The 22,692-nt window shown below is 33.2% G+C and overlaps 1 protein-coding gene and 1 long non-coding RNA gene across 2 annotated transcripts in view; both read right to left on the reverse strand.

Annotated features, from left to right (window-relative positions):
• Positions 1-18,488, reverse strand: part of LOC126824299 (MAM and LDL-receptor class A domain-containing protein 2) — a 35,713-nt gene extending 17,225 nt beyond the window's left edge. The window contains exons 1-19 of the mRNA XM_056101718.1: positions 18,357-18,488; positions 17,450-17,617; positions 16,876-17,058; positions 16,109-16,318; positions 15,031-15,290; positions 14,169-14,256; positions 13,713-13,874; positions 13,401-13,601; positions 12,660-12,815; positions 11,920-12,060; positions 11,092-11,354; positions 10,335-10,422; positions 10,043-10,153; positions 9,545-9,631; positions 7,174-7,208; positions 6,459-6,515; positions 4,034-4,205; positions 1,332-1,484; positions 327-478 (exon numbers count right to left, since the gene is read on the reverse strand). Coding sequence (XP_055957693.1) covers positions 327-478; positions 1,332-1,484; positions 4,034-4,205; positions 6,459-6,515; positions 7,174-7,208; positions 9,545-9,631; positions 10,043-10,153; positions 10,335-10,422; positions 11,092-11,354; positions 11,920-12,060; positions 12,660-12,815; positions 13,401-13,601; positions 13,713-13,874; positions 14,169-14,256; positions 15,031-15,290; positions 16,109-16,318; positions 16,876-17,058; positions 17,450-17,617; positions 18,357-18,453 — 2,784 coding nt within the window. The 5' untranslated portion in view covers positions 18,454-18,488. The remainder of the gene's footprint in view (positions 1-326; positions 479-1,331; positions 1,485-4,033; positions 4,206-6,458; positions 6,516-7,173; positions 7,209-9,544; positions 9,632-10,042; positions 10,154-10,334; positions 10,423-11,091; positions 11,355-11,919; positions 12,061-12,659; positions 12,816-13,400; positions 13,602-13,712; positions 13,875-14,168; positions 14,257-15,030; positions 15,291-16,108; positions 16,319-16,875; positions 17,059-17,449; positions 17,618-18,356) is intronic.
• A 275-nt stretch (positions 18,489-18,763) lies between these two features.
• On the reverse strand, positions 18,764-21,587 carry LOC130013110 (uncharacterized). The gene is made up of 3 exons (XR_008788477.1): positions 21,459-21,587; positions 19,618-19,722; positions 18,764-18,855 (listed from the first exon to the last, which is right to left on the reverse strand). It is a non-coding gene; the product is annotated as an uncharacterized LOC130013110 (long non-coding RNA).
• Between the last annotated feature and the right edge of the window lie 1,105 nt (positions 21,588-22,692).

The following is a 22,692-nucleotide window of genomic DNA, read 5'->3' on the forward strand; positions in this document are numbered from 1 at the left end:
TGCCTAAATGGTTTTGATGAATGGGGTATTAATTCTACAAATACCTTAATGGGCATGACATGGAATTTCAATAAGTTTCTCAGATCTACACAGTGATCAAACAAATTGGAATGGGCCAATGAACAGGCAGTTTATGACAATATACAACATTCGTAAAGTAAAAATCTAATAGTAAAAGGATTAATTACAAAAAATCTGATAATGATGACAACCATTTGTCAATAATGACCAAGCACAACAACAAAAAGATCATGTCAGAATTTAGAAGTGATCATACTCGATAGCTCATTAACTACAATTTAAAACATGTATATATAGATAATTACCAGTAAATTAAGAGAACCAATATGAGAACCATACATATGATAGTAAAAACGGAAACAGGCTGTAGCCTTTAAAGCTGGTCGTTGATTTGTAAACAATCTTGCTTTATTTCCTTGCTTTCGGGGTCGTGATGTTTCAATATACATATAATGACCTGAAATAAACAACACATAATACTTTGAATATTATCTCTATGAAAATACAAATTTTGGTCATTTTTGTCAGTCATTGTCTGGTGGTCATAAAAATTACTGACAAATCGTCAAGAAATTCAATTTAGGTGAAAAATATTCAGATTTTCCAGACAATATCCAATTTTTTATGGCTTAATCGAATTAATTATTTAACATTTAATTTAAAAAAAAAAAAAAAAAATCAAAATATCACAGGTAGACAATCTCCTGACCTAGATTCAATCGGATCAAAACAATTATAGGTGATCCCCACTTGTTTTGACCACATCTTGTTTATATCGTCTGTAGAAGATGCCGAATAATGACAAATTTTCAATACATCATATCTTTGTAAATACTACTAAAAACTAAATAAATTTTAAACACATGTTCCTTTCAGACCTTCAATCTTCTAAATATTGTTGTTTGCAAGTGACGATAACTTACTTGAACTAAACAAACTTTATACAGATTTTTAGTGAGCAAAAAGTTTTCTGAATAATTTTATGTACATGTGTTTCGAAATGCATTCTACATTATAACTTTACCGTTTTGTGTTTCAAAATGCATTTTATTTAATAATTTTACCAGTATGTGTTTTGAATTGCATTTTACTTAATAATTTTATCAGTATGTGTTTTGAAATACATTTTACTTAATAACTTTACCAGTATGTGTTTTGAAATGCATTTTACTTGACGATTTTACCAGTATATGTTTTGAAATGCATTTTACTTGACGACTTGACCAGTATGTATTTTGAAATGTAATTTTCTACTTCTTAAATTACCTCTAAAGATGAATACAGATTAAAATACCATGTTAGTGTCTCACCTTTATTAGTGCCGTAAGTGTGATCACTTGTTGGTCCTGTTCCTGATGAACTAGTACCTCCCATTCCTCTAGTCCAATCAAAGTCATCTGATTTATCCTGTGTATAGCCACAGGTGGCATTCTCAAAATCACAAAATTGTTGTAGAGTCTGACCTGTAATAGATTATCTATAGTTAGTATCATTGACAAATAAAATAAAAAGTGAGATTCCCAACTTTTTCCACTTGCTGACCCCTGGGGACATTGTAAAAATCTCTATGGACTCCCACATCATGTTCAGTCAGTTTTCCCATATTATGGGCATTGGGAACCATTATGTGTCACAACTTTTCATGTAAATCTTTGCTAAATCCTAATATGGGTTATCTTAATTTAATAAATTATAAAACAATACATATTTTGTTAACATCACATATCCCTGTTGTCTACAATATTCACACTTACGCGTATTCTGATCAAAAATGTGGCAGATCAAACCACAGCAAAATGAACGACTCTGGTATCAGCTACTGAAATTTATTGTCCAAATACGAGCAATTACATACTGAATTGTATAATTAATTATAATCCATATAGTGTACATATGCTAAACACAGAGTGCTCGATTGTATACTTGGTTATTTTTTGGACCCCATGATGACCCCTTTGACTTTGCACTGGTCCCTAATTGTAAATGCTAGGAGAACACGGAAATAGGAGATTGACTTTGGTGCTATTATCTTACATTTTTTCCACCAGACTGAAACAATTAAAAACAAGGTGTTTCTGAGTTGTTCCATTAGATGGGATATTTGAGAAGCTTTACGATGAAATTTATTAAATGAATAAATAACAGATGTTCTCTCCCTGCTAACAGATTAACTGGCTACTTACTCTTACAATATCCATCAGTAACGTCAATATCATCTAAAGCTATATCGCCATAGATACTATTTCCCTTTACACCTTCAAATACAATCTATAAAACATATAAAATAGGATTATTTATACAACTTCAATATACAGGTGCTGGTAAAACTACTCTAATTATGGTAACTTCAACACTAAAGCACTTGGCTGATTAAAGGGGATACCTGATCTGCTTAATCTTTACTAATATTTGTGACTGTCGTTTTGTCTGTCTTTTCAGGGTTGATGGCTACACTAGCGATGTCCAGAGGCTGAAATTTGGTGTATAGGGGTAGCTTGGACTGGGGAGTAACTGAATATTATGTATATAGCTAAATTAAAGGGAAATTTGGAGTACCTCTGCTACAATACATATCAACAAATTTCATGCCATTACTCAATTTTATTCAATTTTGTACCAAATTATACAGACAAACAGCAACATTCTAGACAATAAATAATAGTTTCTTTCATGTCTTCAAGGGAATGCAATTCTCAAAGGAAGCCATTATAGAAAGAATGACAAATATCTAGGTTACCTGATATTGTTTGGTAAGTTTAACATCAACTTGAGCCTGTATCCAACGGTTACCTTGAGTTCCTGTCTTGTGCCACATAGGTGTTCCAAGATTGGAACCGGCTTGAATATACATGTTCAGTGCTTTCACATTTCGTCCGTACATGTGATACCAGAAGGATACGCATTTGATACCTTGAGCATTGATAACAGGACTCAATATTCTGGCCTTATCATTGCTTTTTCCTACACTTGTTTCAATATAAATATAGTAACCACCTAAAAAAGGAAACCTGTATTACTCAGCTATCGTAGCAATGATCTCTGTGTTAATATTATATTTGGAATGTGTTTAACCAGCTCTATCACATATGTGATAATGACTGGAACCAATATTGTCCTTTAAGCGTGGAATCGAAACCATGCCACTTGACTAAATGACAGACCTTGTGTTTTTATGTGCACACATTAAACCACTAGATTACCCAAACCCCCATTTCACGAATCAATATTCTATCTGAAAATAGGACAATTACAAATACATGTAAAGAACTAGAGTTTATCCTCCCATTAACATTTTCTTTCGGCCCAAGTTTCAAGTCATTAGATTTTTAGAAAGAACACACAGAGCTTGTGTTTTTTAAATGTATATAACAAACTTACTCTTGCCAGTTGTGTGATCAAAAGAAGCTCCAGTTTTTTTAGTTGATGTTGTTCTCCGATGTCTTTCCCAATCAAACTGATCGTCTTTAGCTTGTGTCCATCCACACCAATTACTCTCAAAATTACAGGACACAGTTCCAGGCACTGAAAATACACATTAATCAATGAGAGCTTCCAATAGTTTGACTGAATGTGGCAGTCTCTAGGTTACTCAAGTTATGTAAACAGGCTTCAGGTATCCATTTTATACAAATTCAGGACACTAGAAGGGACACTAAAAGGGAGAGAGAGAGAGAAATGGGGTTTAACGTCCGCTGGACCAAAACTTGGTCATTTTATTTCAATAATTTGTTTGCGTGTAGGGGTCTTTAGCAGTGGGAGGATAGCCGACCCAGAGAAAACCCACGAGGTTGAATAGGCGATCCTACTCCTTGTCACATACAACCGAGGAATCGAAACCACGCCAGTTGACTCAATGACAGACTTTATGAAATAGCGCGCACACGCTAACCATTCAGCCATCCAACCCGGTACTACAAAAAAAAAACATCTAAAACTGGCTCTAGACATGATAGACTTGTCATAATCTCTGGATTAAGAACAAAAATGATTTCAAGGTAGGTAAGTAACTTACGTGAAGTAAAAACTCTAGGAGTAGTTGACATGGTAGTTGTAGGTTTAGGTGTTGTCCTACCAGGAGGTACAGCTTTAGATGGACTGATAGAACAACTACCATAATGGAATGTTATATCATCTAATGCTATATCACCATACACACTGTTTCCTACTGTACCCTCAATCATAATCTACAAATAATTTACAAACAGAATCCATACTTTCATCTCCTTTTACGTCGTTTATATACATAATACAACATAATTAGGTCAAACAAATTAAAAACGTTTGTATTCAACTGCTTGAATAAGATGACTGTCCTCTGGCAATAATGGTTTAAACCAATCCCAGTAATCAGACTTTAATTTAAACAGAACGGATAGGGTTGACCAAAGATATATCCAAGTCGCAACCAAATAAAGATCTAATTTTAATAAGAAAGATGTCCAAAGGCAAGCTGTTAATGGACAATGTTAGGACACATTAATTCAGTTTGAAGGTAAGCTAGTAATGGATATAAGGGTGTATCAAACATGGACCTTATTTCCAAACCAAACATTTTATCAGCCTCACGGTAATAGTGAATAGTAGTAGGTAACGTTGATCCAAATTCTTTTGGGTAATTTAGGAGTTAAAACATTTTCTCCTACTTCAGGACACCGCAAGGCAGACCCAGATTCAGTGATTTACAAATGTAGACTATACACTTAATTTAAATCTATTAAGAAATGTATAATTTAGAAAATTAGTTGATACTTCAGATGAATCTTAATACAACATAATCAATCAATCAATACAACATACTCTAAATTCAAAAGCAGATTTAACAGCAAATGCACCAGCCATCCATTTGTTTCCTTGATTCCCTGTTAATTGCCAAACAAGAGTTCCGGGGTAGGTGTTATTGGTGACCTTGTAGAAACCCAATGTTCCAACTGTTTTTCCATACATGCTGTACCAGAATCGCATACATCTTTGAGAATTACCAGACGCAGCAAATGTTTCACTCAGAATACGAGCATTTTCATTAACTTTACGGGGTCTACTAGTTTCAATATACAAATACATTCCTAGAAGAAACAAACAAAAATTTAAATGTGACATATATAAGTTTAAGTGAATAAAATGAAAGAAGAGAAATTGACAATCTTCTGTTTCTTTTCACCCAACAGTTGATATAAAAAGGTTGCTGCTAATAAAAACGAGAAAATCCAAATCTGTGGACCAAGTCTATCCAATCACTGGAATATTTATTGAAAATGATCTATAAATAATGACCTTTCTTATTGTTAAAGGTGTGATCAAATGTGGGGCCAGTTTTTACTGTATTTGTTTTACCAGTTCTTCTCGTCCAATCAAAATCATCAGTTCCATCTGAAACCTGGACCCATGAACATAGATTCTTCTCAAAAGTACATTCACCTGATAAAAAGAGAGAGAGAGAGAGTGTTAGGAATGGAGTTGATGGTCCACTCAACACAAACTAGATCATTTCGGGATTAACATACGGTTCAATTTTATTACAATATTTCACATAGGTGTAGGGCACTTGAGAAAACCAATGCGGTTGGACAGGCCCTGTAGTGCACATGTTAGACCCCCCTGATTACTTAAAGCATTGCTCCTCTATCACAATCCCACGACATTTGCACTATAAATAAAAAAACAATGAAAATATAATGGCATCCTAGCCTTGTATCCAGAAAACAAGGATGGCATCAAGTTTGTGTGACAGCCTACTAATACTATTAATACTTTATTTACGTCACCATATAGGTATGAATATGTACCCTTCCAAATTACCATGATTAATTTGATGATAGATGGTCTACTTGTTTGACTGTTATTTTCTTTGTATTTTAGATTTTTATTGTTGCCCTCCCAGAATAGAATTTAAAATTGATTTATTTAAAGTAGCTAAGTCTCTAACTCAATATCATCCAAAATCTTCAACATTGAAAAACGATTTATTTGTCAAATTAAATCAACATTCATGTTGTGATCTTACCGGAAAAAGATGGGCTTTTGATATCCAATATTTAAGACAAAATAAACATTTTACCATTGGTACACGAATGGTGTACCATAATGCGCTTCAGCCCCAGTTGTATCAAGAGACTCGAGGGACGAGGCTAGACACATTGCACCAAATCAAACGGCGTATGTAGACTAGAATAACCAGACGCTAGAAATTTGCTCTCGCTTGAGACTGCTGGCTTATTTCGCCGAACACAACTCATTTGAAATTGGAGTAAAAACGGAAACCATTGAATGTAAATCAGTTTATATACATTCATATTACAGTATTATATGCGTTGCGACCCACTTTTGTCAATTTCTAGGCCCCAAATGTTAGCGATTTAGCTCCTTTAAGTCATTTATCATCTTTTAAAACATAAAAACTGTTTACCTGTATTTGCACATGCACCTGTTGTAACATTTACATCATCAATAGCAACATCACCTGTAGCACCTTTACCTACCATTCCTTCAAATACAAGCTACAAACCAAATAAAACACACATGAAACAGATATATTTTATCTATATCATCAAATATATAATTTCAAAACATAGTTTCCATTATCTGGTTGATATTGACAATTTATTTGAAGAATTTATTTGTTTTCTAAAATGGCCGAACCATGTGTAAGCTGTATGAAGTACATGCTGATGTTATCAGTGTATTATAAAAGGAAGAGGAAAGGAAGGGAGTTTAAGCCTATATGCAGCAGACATCCTAATAACCATATTCCTTATCTAAATTTTAACAAACGTAATCTCCAATTAAAAAAGGGTTCGATGCCACGTTGAGCTTGATGTTTATGGATAGAAATGAAAGGCTAATGATCTTAAAGCAAAAAATATAAGCAAAGACATTTGACTACTCAGTCTCCCAACCAACACCCCTGTACTATTAAATAAATAAGCCTACCTGATACGGTGATAATGTTTTAATATCTACTTCTGCAACATTCCAGTTGTTACCTTGATCAGATTTACGACTCCAGATTGGTAAACCAAGACTATTCTTAACCTTGGTGTAAATATTGAGCATACCAATACGTGTTCCACTCATATGATACCAGAATCTTAAACATGATGGACCTTTAACAAGAGTCACTTGTTGGGAAATAATTCGAGCTTTGTCACCATTTACTCTAGGTGCTGATGCTTCTATGTACATATAATATCCTGAAAAATGAAACGTATGAATGTCATGTCATCAAGTATATCTATTGGGAGACCAACAGGGCAATACTTTTACCTTGAACAAAGGAAGTATTATATATATGCTTCTTTCACCATAAACAAGTTATTTTTTTGACTATTAGAACAGATTTTTAACTTATAAAGTATGATATTTCTAATCATCCCCTCAAAAAATAATTATAGACTCAAATACTCTTTTTTATAAGTTTCTACATTATAACATACCTTGCCCTTTTTTAAAAGCAAATATCTGAGAACCATATTTTTTAGAAGTGGTATAAGATAAGATGCTCTTTGGCTAACATAAGATGAACACTATTTTTCTTACCTGTTGCTGTTTTAAAGGTGTGATCTGAAGTGGGTCCAGTGCCAACTGTTCCTGTTTTACCATTCTTCCACGTCCAATCAAATTTATCAGTAGTATCCTGTTGATATCCACAGATATTCGGTGATTGAAATGTACAACTTAAAGATTCTGGTTGCCCCGTTGCAATCGGCACTATAATAAAATTATAAAGGTATATTTCAGGCATTAAGGCTTCAGAAAAGAAAGGGTGTTGAAAGGCCTATTAAGCTCATGTTATTGTGTCACATATCAAGGCCAGGCTTAAGTTTTTTATTCGGTAAGAGCACTTGTATGAAAAAAGGCTTAAAATTCAAACTAAATTTGGCACTATGGGTAAAAAATCTTGTACCAGTAATTTTACATATTTTTAAAGTTCCAGAGATATAAACGAAAAATATTTAGAAAGTTACATATATCAGGAATATTATACTGGTAATACACTGCTTTTAAAATTTATGTTAATCATCTCAGATTTCAATATCTTTTATGGGCCTACTATATCCATTGGAAGCTAAACTGAATTTCATCACAGCATACAATCTTTAATTTGCTACATAAATCCTTTACAGTAATTTGAAAAAATAGGGAAAACAAATAAAATAATAATTTACATTTGCATGCTCCGATGTCATAAGATACATCATCTATTGCTATATCACCACGGTAACTAGGTCCTTTTAAAGCTTCTAATACAATCTAAAAATATATTAATGATTAAAAAAGAGATGAAGAAAAAAAGATGTTTTTTGAATTTGAATTGCATTGTATGAAAAGAAAGTACTAAATGAATAAATATATACTGATATAGCGATATCTGGCATGGAATAATTTAAAAATCCATGAATGAATGATTAAATAAATAAATGAACCAATGAGTAGAGATGAATAAGGTGGCTCTGTGACTATGATGCTGGCATTCAAACCAGAAGGTCCTGAGTTCAATATGACTGTTGGCCATGGAGGTTCTGCAATGTAACGTGTCAAGTTTCCCTCACCATAGCACACTGCACAGCAGAAGGCCTTCTTGATTAATCTGATTGCTGTAGAAATTCAAGATGTTAAGCCCAATTATATTCCATTTTCAAAACAATACTACTGTTAAATATTCATCCTCTAGCAAAATGAACAAGAAGTCGCAAACAAAAACAAATACCTGAAAATCTTTAACAGACGAGTCAAAAAAGATCATAGCTTTTTTCCATGTAGGACCTTGTGTTCCTTTCTTTTTCCAGATGGCATTACCATTTTTACCAGCCTGTCTTCTATAGACATTAAGTGCGTTGACATGATCTCCATACATATTATACCACATCGTAAAACAGATACCTTGTTGTTGAGGTGTCAAGATAATATGAGGACTGATGAGTCGTGCTACACTGTTTGTCTTTAAACTAGTTGATGCTTCTATATACATATAATATCCCTCTGTAAACAAACAATGTTTTACACAAATCAAATGGGGTTTAATGTCCTCCTTTTAAAAACATTTTTAAACATATCTGTAAGATCGTTCAGAGAAGCAAAAAAAACTTCAAAATGGTTAAATGAAAAGGTCAGTTCCTTTATCTAATTTGTATTTATTCTAGCAGTATAATTTTAAATAAAGCATAAATAATTCTTCTTTAGACAAACAAAAGTCATTAGTATTTACCATTTTCTTGGGGGGTTGCATGGCCGAATGGTTAGCATGTGCGCGCTGTATCATAAAGCATGTCATTGAGTCAATCGGCATGGTTTCGAATCCCCGGTTGTATATGACAGAGAGTAGGGTCGCCTGTCCAACCTTGTGGGTTTTCTCTGGGTCCTCCAGTTCCTCCCACTGCTAAAGACCCATACGCGCAAGCGAATTATTGAAATAAAATTAAACCATATATTATCTCAATTTAAGGTCTGCCTCAATGAGTCACTATCCCTTCTTTTCTTGTAATAAGAAGATGATATTTTGATGGGATGTTTTTATTATTCTACTTACTTCCATTTGTATGATCACCTGATGGTCCTGTACCATATGTTGTTGTTGGTCCTTTATGTCGCTTCCAATCAAAAGCATCAGTTTTATCTTGTATCCACCCGCATGAAGTGGATGAGAAGTCACAATTAAATGCATCTGTTAGAAAAAAATAGAGCAAAGTTTGTTCACTCACTCAATACTAATAAATGATAAGAGATCATCCAAGGGAGAAAATTTTTAAGCTAACTATGAGAGACTGTTTAAGCTAACTATATTAATATATGACTAGCATTCTTTTATTTCAAAACCTTTTTCATACGATGCTCCTTATTTTTTATAACACAGTTCCTAGTCAATGACCCCGAGAAACATAAATAACACACCATTATCTATGTTCTTAGGAGAATAATAAAATAAACTGCCTTACTGTACTTACTAGTAAATCATTTTTATTGAAAGTACTGATTTGTTTAAGTGTAATTTTATTGCACTAAATTGTTTTAGTGTACTTTTACTTACTTGCAGGTGGTTTTGGTGTAGTTTTAACTGTTACTTTAGGTGCAGTTGTTGTTTTTGGAATAGGTGTTGATGGTTTCTGAGTTACAGATGGATGTGAACTTTGTGGAATGGCTGAAAAATTATAATTAGTCAATTATAATTAGCTATAGATTTTAAATGATTTCAAATTGGTGACAGTATGATAAAACTTATATATTTGGGTATCTTCATCTGAACATATTTACAATAAGCTTCTATTAAAACTATATTTATTTGCCATATACATGTCCTCAACAGTTTAAATGTTACTTACTGTTACAAGAACTAGTAGAATCAAATGTGATATCATCCAGAGCTATATCACCGGCCCAATTAGTACCTCTAGATCCTTCAAATATAACCTATAAAACATACAATAAATATAATCAACTATTCCCTTCTCTAAACACACTACTGAATCGGATTTGCGAGCTATATTAAAGGAGAAAACCCCTACAAACACTTATTTTGTTGAAATATACAGTATGCTATGAAAGAACTTGGCCAGACAGAAGAGTTTCTCTGCCCACTCTTTATAAAGAATTCTTTTACATACCATTACACAGCAAGACCCTGTGTTTCATCCCATCAAAATAAATCTGGTTAATTCTAGTTGTGGAAGACTCTTACAGTCCCTTTTTTCTAGTTCCAAGCAACTATCTAAAGCCATGTGATAAATTCTCAAAGAAATACCCACACCAACTTGTCAAGTGAAGTGGAGCTGGAGATGAGCTTCTTGAATAAACCGAGTATACGACTATACATCACATGCATGCACAGAGATAATTTTGCTGCTACCTATACATTTGGGTCTTGAAATTATTTAATTGCTGTGCTTTAATTACCAGTGAAAGATATTAAATACTTATGGTTAACTAATTACTCAATGAAAAAAGATAATACCCCCAAACTATTTTGACAACCATTTCAATAAACAAACTCTGTGTATGTGACAACAATATTTTAGTATGAAATAATAATACAAAAACAAAAATAAAATTGTGCCACACTGTAATGACGTATTATTATACCTGATAAGATGCTGTCTGTGGAGGAATTTTTATCTGTCCTTGTAACCATTTGGCACCCTTATTTCCTTGTAATTCCCAAATGGGCATAGGATTATTTGATGATTTTAATCCTACCCATACTCGTAGAGTTCCTACTTGGGCTCCATTCATGTTGTACCAGAATTTCAAACATGTATTTGTTGATCGAGGAAGATCTTCACTGAGCAGACGGGCTTTATCACCATTTTTACGGGGATTTGAGGCTTCTATATAGATATATTTACCTAAAACAGAGGGAGAAGAAATTAGATAGGAGCCATTCTACTACCCGGTACTAATATTAAAATAATAAATCAACATGAATTGAATATCTTGTGAAAAATCCTCACTATCAATCCATTTCAAATGTTGAGAAATATCATATCAGTAAAATGAAATAGGGTTTAATGTCTTCCTTGTATGCACCAACCGGGCAGATGGGTATATGCCATACAGTGTACTACGAGGGGAAATTTGCCTGGACAACAACATTTCATAAAATACCAACAGCAAAGGGTTCTTTACATTCACACCAATGAATAAAACTGGGTTTGACATCCTACTTTTTCGCTCAATCTGCACCACTGACAAGAGAAAACAAGGCGGAAAAATCCTGAGGTAGTTTTTTCTGCCAACACCTGGATTAATCCTGTTTAGTGAGCCAGCATCATACTCGTCAAACCATAATAAGTTAATCAAAAGTAAGAAAGGTTACAGGATATTGTGCTTTACATTAATAAGAGAACACTTGTTGTAACATGCTATATGTTTTCCATATTTAAACGTGTTGTGATTTTTTTTGTATTTTACCTTTAGAATTGTTCAAGGTGTGATCAGAAGTAGGTCCTGTTCCTTTAGTTTGAGTTGGTCCATTTCCTATTGTCCAATCAAATTGATCAGATTTTTTGTCATTTGTCCATGTACACATTCCATTTTCAAAGTTACAGTTACCTAGATTATAAAAAGTATGAATTAAATTAACAAGATTCATGATGGTCATATTCATAATACAGTTCAACAAGATTCATAATGGTTCAACAAGATTCATAATGGTTCAACAAGATTCAAAATGGTTCAACAAGATTCATAAAGGTTCAACAAGATTCATACCAGTATTAAATTCTGTAAAAAGAGATTTTCTGTAGGAATGGATAACAATAACGTATCATAACAATCTTGGAAACTAGATATCTGTATCCAAAGAGCTTTAGATGTTTATTAAAGAAATCCATGACTATATTAATTTTAAATACAATGGTGCAACCGTTAGATATACTTTTGTTTCATTGTGTTCAATATTTCACCTATTGTGTAAACTCAAATATAGAAGACAGCAGCAAAGTGTGCATTTCATGTTATAAGGCACCAAAAGTTACTGTGTTAAGATAAAACAACTGGTTCCCAAAAACAATCTTCCATATAAATACCACAATTAGGAAATGTCAATTGAATCCTACAAATTAAAAAAATTTGGAATGAATCTGGAAATTACGAAACGTGGATGAATCTGCAAACTAAAAATTTGGAATGAAAAAAGGTGAAGAACTTACCTGGTATAGTACATGAAACTGACGAAACATTAAAATCATCCAGTGCCATATCACCACGGATACCAAGACCTGTGATACCTTCAAACATTATCTGATATGGTCCTGAAGCTTTAGGTACTGATATAGATGCTAAATTCCACTGATTTCCCTGATCACCTAAAAAAATATACAAACAAATTATTTACATAGATATAATGTGTCATAGATATAAAAGATCATTGTATTTCAGCAGTAACAGAACAGAACTCTCATTTTCTTGCATAAATGACTGGTTATAATTCTCATGAACAGTTTTCAAGTTTGATAAATTTGTAAAAAATCAACCAAATACTCTTAGAACTTGTAATAAATTTCGACCTATATTTCAAACTTAGAATCTAGAATCATATTTTTTTACTTTAAAATGAAATGAAATTTAATGACCTACTATTCTTCACTGACTGGGCTCATGGAGATAGGTGTACACCATTCAGTGTGCTATGAGAGAAATTGTATTATTTATGTGCATGCCAACAAGGTACATGGGACCTCTTTTTTTTCTCCCATCCAAACAACTAGACACTGTCCTTATCGGCTTTCTGTCTTGCACCACTGACAAGGGGAAATCCATACTGAAAAATTATGGGAAACTCCAGCCCCCCTATAAGTTTTTGGATAGGGATTCACAAACAGTATGTCTTTTCCCCAATTCCAATTCACAAAATATCTATCTTAATAAAAATAGGGATCATAAACACATACCTTTCTGAGACCATACAGCATTTCCTCTCTTCCCTCCTTTTACTATGTAAGCACTGAGTGTTCCGATATGATCTCCAAACATATGATACCAGAATGTTACACAGCTATCTGAGGTTTTAGGGGCTGATATCTGGAAGGAACTGAGTTGAGCTTTATCACCTGATTTTCGTGGGTAAGAGCTTTCTGTATACATGTAATATCCTAGAAATAGAAACAAAATAGATGACATTTATTGATTCATTGGCCATGTGATATAACTATATACTGCACGTTTATTAGACAAATTTCGTAAAAAATAACAACATCACCTACCTGCTGTAGTGCCATATGTGTGATCAGCTGAAGGTCCTGTTCCTTTTGTTAATGTTCCTTGACTTGTTCGTGACCAATCAAATGTGTCAGAACTAGATTGAGAAAATCCGCAAATATCACTTCTCTCAAAGGAGCAGCTAGTGATTGGTCCATTATTTACCCCTGAAAAAAAAACACCAAAAAACGATGTAAACATTTTTGAAATGAAGGATGTCATAATTAAAAACATGTTCATATGTATATGTTTTCTAACAGAACTAAATTGTGATGTTGAGACAATTTTTTAATAGGGAGGAATGTATTTTCCAAGAAATACTAAGAATACGACAATAGCCTGAATATTGTAAAATCTCAAAAAGGTGATTGGTTGAAGGTACCATTTCATAATATTAATTGAAACTGCATTGAAACCTTACATATAATAATTGATTATTTCTTTCAAACACTTAAACTTACTTTCTGCACATTCGTCATTTGACATAGTAACATCATCCACAGCTATATCACCATGGTAACCAGTTCCTCTTATACCCTCAAATACAACCTAATGACAAATACAATAAAATTATGAAAATCTAACAACTGAAGAAGCTATATACCTTCAAATGCAATAGGATGAAGAATACAATGAAATAATGTAAATCTTACAGAGGAAGAAGTTCTATACATTCAAATACAATCTAATAAAAATTAATCAAAAAATGTACTAAAAACAGATTACTAGTATTGATTTAATCTATATTTTATAAGATAACAAGCAAACAAGAGGAAAAATAAGGTATTTTAAACATCTATTAATTTATATTTAATGAAATGGGGGTTTAACGTCCTACTGTTCTGCTCCGACTGGTCTATGAAGACGTCAATGTGTAAACAAGACCTCGGTTTTTCGTCCCATCCAAATGACTAGACGGCCATCCTTCTCAGGCCCTCCATCCTGCATCACTGACAAGGGGAAACCACGCCGGAAAATCACGATGAACTTTCTCCGCCAAAACCAGGATCAAACCAGCAAACTACTGGCGAGCCAGCGTCTTACTCAATGAACCATCGTGGCTCCCTTATACTTAATGGTAATAATTTATCTCGAAGATCTCATACTTTATGGTACTTTTACTGAACCAAATGATATATGCCATTATGTTGAAATATTAATCTTGAGTTGTATTCTATACCGTAACGTTGACTTATTATGTTATTGCATAGAAACAAGTAGCTGTAATATCTTCTGTCCCATGATATCTTAACCAATATGTCTACCTTTCAACCTATACATTAAATTCTAGAAATTTTGCATTAAACAATAAAATATACTTGCATTAAATGTGTTTTTGATATTTTTGATATTAATGACTGCCTGTTTCCATTTTGAACCCTGTGTTCCCTTTTTAAACCAAGTAGGAGCTGGAAGACTAAGTCCTGTCATTAAATACACTTTGAGATAGTATACATTGTTTCCAAACATATTGTACCAGAATCGTAGACAGTGTGAACCTGGAGTTATAGATGGACTGATCAATCTGGCTTTATCACCATTTCCACGAGGTGTTGACGTCTCAATATACACATAATAACCATCTGAAAAAAAATCATCATTTATCAGGTATAGACCATGTTTTACATATTTATTTCTAAAGTTTTTAAATAATAACAAAGTAGAAAAAGGAAATATTTAGGAAATTAAAAATCTACTGAATAAAATATGGATAAACAATTACAAATGATATTCTAAACTATAAATGTTCTAAAAGATCTTAATGTTGTATTGTTGTATTTTGTGGGTTTATTTGGGTATATTTAGATCCCTATACAATATTTCTTATTATAAGTTATGTTTATAAAAGTGATCTCCCTTTAAACACCATCCAATATGCCTGACTGGAATGGAATGAGGTTTAACGTCTCGTCAAAAATAATACTGCAGTCGTTTGGAGACTATTCAAAATGCCTGACATCTATTGATATTACTGATAAAAGAATCGCTCAATTTAAAGCTTATGACTGTTTATAAATACCAATATTTACTTATTATATTTCTTACTATAAGTTATGTTTATAAAAGTTATCTCCCTTTAAACCATATTTAAAATACCTGTGATCCAGTGATAAAAGGATTGCTCAATTTCATGACTTTGGTTTATATATATCAATATTAAGACTTCATGATAAATATTTTGAGTCTTAAACTGATAATTTAATATTTCTTTAATGTATAATTAACTACATCAGACTCTCAATCACTGACTAGATTTAACCAGATTCTACTAGTGAGTGTATTATTTTTCTGTGGTAGAATCTATTTAGACATGGTGAACCTTTTAGTTAAACATATAAAAATCTATATTAATATATATCTGCATGTAAGATATTCATGCTCCCTATATCATATCACTTACTGCCTGAAGTATGATCTTTCTGTGGTCCTGTAGCACCAGTTCCAGTAGTTCCCTTATGTCGTATCCAATCAAATTTATCTGTTTTGTCCTGCTGCCAACCACAGAGATTTTGATCAAAAGTACAGTTAAATGGACCCGCTGGTGCAGTAGGTGCAGGAGATGTAAGAACCATTGTTGTTTGTGTTGGTGGAATAGCTGTCGCAGGTAATACTACAATGATATTGAACATATTAACATTTATTATTTAACTTTTGACACATAAAAACAAAGCTCTCAAGGCTCACTGAAGAATGTATTTAAATGAATATCAAGTAAGCTATTCTGTTCATATATTTTGTGAAAGTTTTTGATATAAACAATATTTCATTGCAAATGGATGAAATAAAAAAATAGTTTATATTTGTGGATGTTGATAATCATTTTATAAATAATTACTTTCATTAATATTAAAGATGTAGTTGGAACGAGCTACATCTGTCTATTTTGCAGGTCTTTATTATGGCTTCAAATGTTAAATAAACTATTATTTAGACATCTATTAACATGACAAACTCATAATCAACTCTCTAAGCCATCTGATGGCAGACATTTAAATGGATTAGAAAGTCTGAGAGATTTAAAAATTAAATGATAAAATAGATAATTGTGACTTAGTCTTGTTTGTCCACTACCATTGCTACAATAATAAACAATCAATACAACATCTTCCAAAAATCATAAATTTGCTCAAAATTAAGTAAAATAAATGAAATTGTTTGTATACTTACATCCACAAGATGATTGTGTAAAGATAATATCATCTATAGCTATATCTCCTGTATATGTAGCTCCTCGTACACCCTCAAATACTATCTGATAACTCTTCTTATTTGGTAAGATGGGTGCCTGGGCAAAGACCCATTTATTACCTTGTTGACCTTTCAGTTGCCAAATTATATAATCTGGGAGTCCTGCAAAGATCATGAGAACATAAAGAGTGTGATATATTATAGCTTTTATTCATTTTAACCAAATATTTGATAATAAAACCAAGAAAAACTACCAGTACTAAATCTACCTTCATGTTCAACAGTCAATATATGAAATACTATCATTCGTATGGAATCCAAATGAAATCAACATGCATGTACATCATGTTTTCTCCACAAAAAATTGTTCTTGATTCTTAAAAACAACCACTTGTTCTTCTGGCACAGATATAGCTCAGATTATCTGCTTTATCAGTTAATATGTTAGATAATTTTACTAAAATATTAAGTTCAAATATAATATGATGATATTCAGCCGTATCACCCCCATCACTGGGTCACATGTCATATTTCCCAGCTTTATAGCTCTTACCTGGCACTCTTAATTTTACATTGAGTGTGTCGACAGTAGCACCATACATAAAATACCAGAAACTTATACAGCGAGGATTGGACGGATTGGGTGAGAAGGTTTCACTGACCAACCAGGCAAAATATCCAGGATGCTGAGGTGCTGATGTCTCAATAAACATATAATGACCTGAAATATATAATCATTTATAATTCAACAAACTGATAATAATCATATTATACAATTTATCATCAATGGGATAAGCATTAGTAATGAGACACTGTGGTCAATAATAGATTTCAAATGCTGATAAATCCTTTTGTAGTTCATTTATATTCTTTTTATCTATGGGGGGTTGGATGGCTGGATGGTTAGCACGCGCGGGGTGTATCATAAGGTCTATCATTGAGTCAACTGGCGGGGTTTTGATTGCCCAGTTGTACGTGACAAGGAGTAGGGTCGCCTACAAGCAAGCGAATTATTGAAATAAAATTGAACCATGTGTTAGTCCCAAAATGACCTAGTTTGTGTCGAGTGGACGTTAAACACCATTTCTCTCTCTCTCTCTTTTTATCTTTTTGTAATTGTGGATATAACAAACTACCTAGCACATACTATCAGCCGACACCAATATATTCTAATGGGGAATATATACTGGTTGACAGCAGATGTTTGGCTATCACTGCACAGCAAGTAATATCCACAACTTAACTGATGATGTATTGTAATGATCTTATGGATACTCTGAATAGGTTAAAAATTTATTATTCAACAATTTTATTGTAATGTGAACAACTCAAAAAAGATAATTTTTCAAATTTCATCAAAACAGGCTCCTGCACGAAATCAGAATTGTAACAGATTGTGTAGACTCTGAGGTTTGATTAATTTAGGTCTGGAATTTTAAGTGCATGGCAGAGTTACCTACCCTTATTATTACTGAGTGTATGATCAGAAGGTGGACCGGTCTTGGAACTTCTGGTCTTTCCTGAACCTTGTGTCCAATCAAACTTATCTCCTTTCATATTCTTCCATGTACAAAGGCCATTCTCAAAATCACAGTTGCCTTACAACAAAAAAAACCAAAAACATAAATAAAATAAAATATCATTTTACTAATGGAGGGAAATGCCTACAAATAGAATTTGATTGACGAACACAGCATAAATTTAAACTTCTGTGTACAATGATTGACCTACAGCTAATACACCTATACAGAGGTTTTGTAAATGGCAGCAGATGATCATTCAATTGGATAATTTCAGAGTGCAACATAATTATCAAGAACTGCAGAAATAATGGAAAGGGTAATTTATAAATATGTAATAAAGAATACCTGGTGCATCACATGCTCCTACTGAAACACTGACATCATCAACAGCTATATCAGCTCTAATATTTTTCCCTCTTATTCCCTCAAAACCAATCTGTAATACAAGATACATCAAATAATTACGACCTATAAATATACATGTAATAGCAAGCCCGATCTGTAAGATAAGATACATCAATTAATTACCACCTATTAATATACATGTAATAGCAAGCTCGATCTGTAATATAAGATACATCAATTAATTACCACCTTAAAATATACATGTAATAGCAAGCCCAATCTGTAAGATAAGATACATCAATTAATTACCACCTTAAAATATACATGTAATAGCAAGCCCGATCTGTAATACAAGATACATCAAATAATTACCACCTATTAATATACATGTAATAGCAAGCCCGATCTGTAATACAAGATACATCAAATAATTACCACCTATTAATATACATGTAATAGCAAGCCCGATCTGTAATATAAGATACATCAATTAATTACGACTTACTAATATACATGTAATAGCAAGCCCGATCTGTAATGTAAGATACATCAATTAATTACCACCTATTAATATACATGTAATAGCAAGCCCGATCTGTAATATAAGATACATCAATTAATTACCACCTATTAATATACATGTAATAGCAAGCTTGATCTGTAATATAAGATACATCAATTAATTACCACCTATTAATATACATGTACCGTGGTAATAGCAAGCCCGATCTGTAATATAAAATACATAAATATCCATGTAATAGCAAAACCAATAGTAAGTTCAAGAGAACTGCACCACATATAAACAATTACATAAGACAAACCTATGGATATAACTACAATAATTTCTCACCTGAAATCTGGCAGCTGTAGACATTGGAATTGTGGCCTGTCCCACAATCCATTGGTTACCTTGGTTACCCGATCTGGTAAATATTGGTCGTCCCATAGAATTTGCCTGAAATTTACATGAAGTTGTCTAAAACCATACTTTTACTACTCAACTTTGACTAAAAGTATTTTTTGTGGTTCTTGCAACAATTATAAAGAACCAGCGGCTGCCAGGCAGGATACGCCCACATTTTCGAGCGATGGATAGAGAACAAGCTAACAAGAAAGTGATTTTTCCTACAATCAAGGGCCATAATTCAGGAAATTACAATTCGATATGCGTGAATATCGAAAGGAACCGAGATCTTTGGGTTATAAACTTACATTTCAAGTTTCAACAAAATCGGATAAAAATTGTGACCTCTATAGGGTCCACAACCTTGATATACCATATTTTTACGCTATTTGAGAACGAACGGCGGCCATTTTGTCTGTCAATTTTGGGCTGATTTTCACGAAATTCGAACTCAGCCGTCCTTAGGGTGTAACGGCGATATAATAATACGTTTTTTTAAATCGGATAAAAATTATGACCTCTATAGGGTCCACAAGCTAAAAACACGATTTTTCGTACTATCAGGGGCCATAATTCAGGAAGTTAAGGTCCGATATGCGCGAATATCGAAAGGAGCCAAGATCTTTGGGTTATAAACTTACATTGCAAGTTTCAACAAAATCGGAAAAAAATTGTGACCTCTATAGTGTCCACAACCTTGATATACCATACTTTTACACTATTTGAGAACGAACAGCGGCCATTTTGTCTGTCAATTTTAGGCCGATTTTCACGAAATTAGAACTCAGCCATCCTTAGGGTGTAACGGTGATATAATAACACGTTTTTTTAAATCGGATAAAAATTATGACCTCTATAGGGTCAACAAGCTAAAAACGCGATTTTTGGTACAATCAGGGGCCATAATTCAGGAAGTTACAGTCCGATATGTGCGAATATCGAAAGGAACCGAGATCTTTGGATTATCAACTTAGATTTCAAGTTTCAACAAAATCGGATAACAATTGTGACCTCTATAGTGTCCACAACATTGATATACCATATTTTTACGCTATTTGAGAACGAACGGCGGCCATTTTGTCTGCCAATTTCGGGCCGATTTTCACGAAATTCAAACTCAGCCATCCTTAGGGTGTAACGGTGATATAATTGAACGTTTTTTTAAATCGGATAAAAATTATGACCTCTATAGGGTCCACAAGCTAAAAACACGATTTTTGGTACAATCAGGGGCCATAATTCAAGAAGTTACGGTCCGATGTGCACGAATATCGAAAGGAACCAAGATCTTTGGATTATCAACTTAGATTTCAAGTTTCAACAAAATTGGATAAAAATTGCGACCTCTATGGTGTCCACAAGCTAAAAACACGATTTTTGGTACAATCAGGGGCCATAATTCAGGAAGTTACGGTCCGATATGCGCGAATATCGAAAGGAACCGAGATCTTTGGATTATCAACTTAGATTTCAAGTTTCAACAAAATCGGATAAAAATTGTGACCTCTATCGAAAGGAACCGAGATCTTTTGGAGATAAACTTATATTTTAAGTTTCGTCAAAATTGGATAAGAATTGTGACCTGTAGAGTGTCCACAAACAAATTGTGGACGGACGGACGTCCGCACGGACAGGGGCGACGGCATAATACGTCCACATGAAAATGTTGGCGTATAAAAACATATCTAATAAAGTGAAAATTGAGATCGAGGCAAATATAATTTTTACTGAAGGTTATATGAGAGCTTACATCAATCACTGCTGACCTAAACTCAAACATAAATTACCTGAACAGCATAGACATTAAAAGTTCCCATATCCACACCATACATATGATAGTAAAACTGTACACAGAGAGTCTGTTTATTTTTATAAACTGGAGACATTAATACAGCATTATATCCTTTCTTGCCTGATGATGCTTCTGTATACATATAATGACCTTCAATAATAAGTGAATAAATTAAAAAATAGAATTCAAATACACATTTTATCAAAGTAGCTGAAATCAGAGAGAGACAGAAATGAGGTTTAACGTTCACTCAGCGATCAACATAGACTAGTCATTTGGGACGAACATAAAATTTTACTTCAATAAAATCGCTTGTGTGTAGGTAGGGGTATTTAGCTGTTGGAAGAAACTAGAGGACTCGGAGAAAACAATTAAGATTGGGCGGCGACCCCAATCCTCAACACTTACAAGCATGGGATCAAAGTCATCTCATTTGACTCAATGACAGACCTTATGATCAAAAGTGCACACATTAGACCACTCTACTACCCCTCAATCCCCATTTTGATAAGAAATGATCTGTTAATCTGTTTATTTGAAGGGGTAACCCTCAAAATTAAAACGACTTTATGCAGCATCTAAATATTACACAGACAATCTCAAGTTTTGTATTGCAATAAATATATATTTTGTCATGATTACAGATTCACACTGGAAAATAATATGACAACCATTATATGTAATTGTTGATTACTTATATATAAAGTGTTAAAATACCGCTTTTTGTTCCATAGGTATGATCCGAGGTTGGACCAGTTCCTTGAGTGGATGTTGCTTTGGAGTTTCTAGTCCAGTCAAATTTATCTTTTTTAGACTGAATATAGCCACAAATATTCGCTGCTTCAAAATCACAACTGAGTCCATTAACCAAAGTTCCTGGTGTCGTTTTAACTGTTGGTCCTGTTCCTGGTGTAGGACTAACAAGGGAACCTTTTGATAAAAATACACAGTATTAAGTAACAGTACAAATTTCCTATTCAATAAAATTCTACATTGAAATTCACGTAAAACACAATTTTTTTCATTTGATGGTTCTAAATTTTCTGCACTGCATATATAAGCTCTAACATATATTCAGATTTCCAAACCTTTAATCCATTTTGTATTATTGTGTATGGGCATCTACTATGGACAACGAAAGAGCAACGATGGTCTCCACCACTCTATAATATAGGGGATTGATGTCAGGTGTCACACAGGTAAAGTTTAAGTGATGAAAACTATTTATA

Source organism: Patella vulgata, chromosome 6 (assembly GCF_932274485.2).
Source record: "Patella vulgata chromosome 6, xgPatVulg1.2, whole genome shotgun sequence".
Classification (NCBI taxonomy): Eukaryota; Metazoa; Mollusca; class Gastropoda; family Patellidae; genus Patella; species Patella vulgata.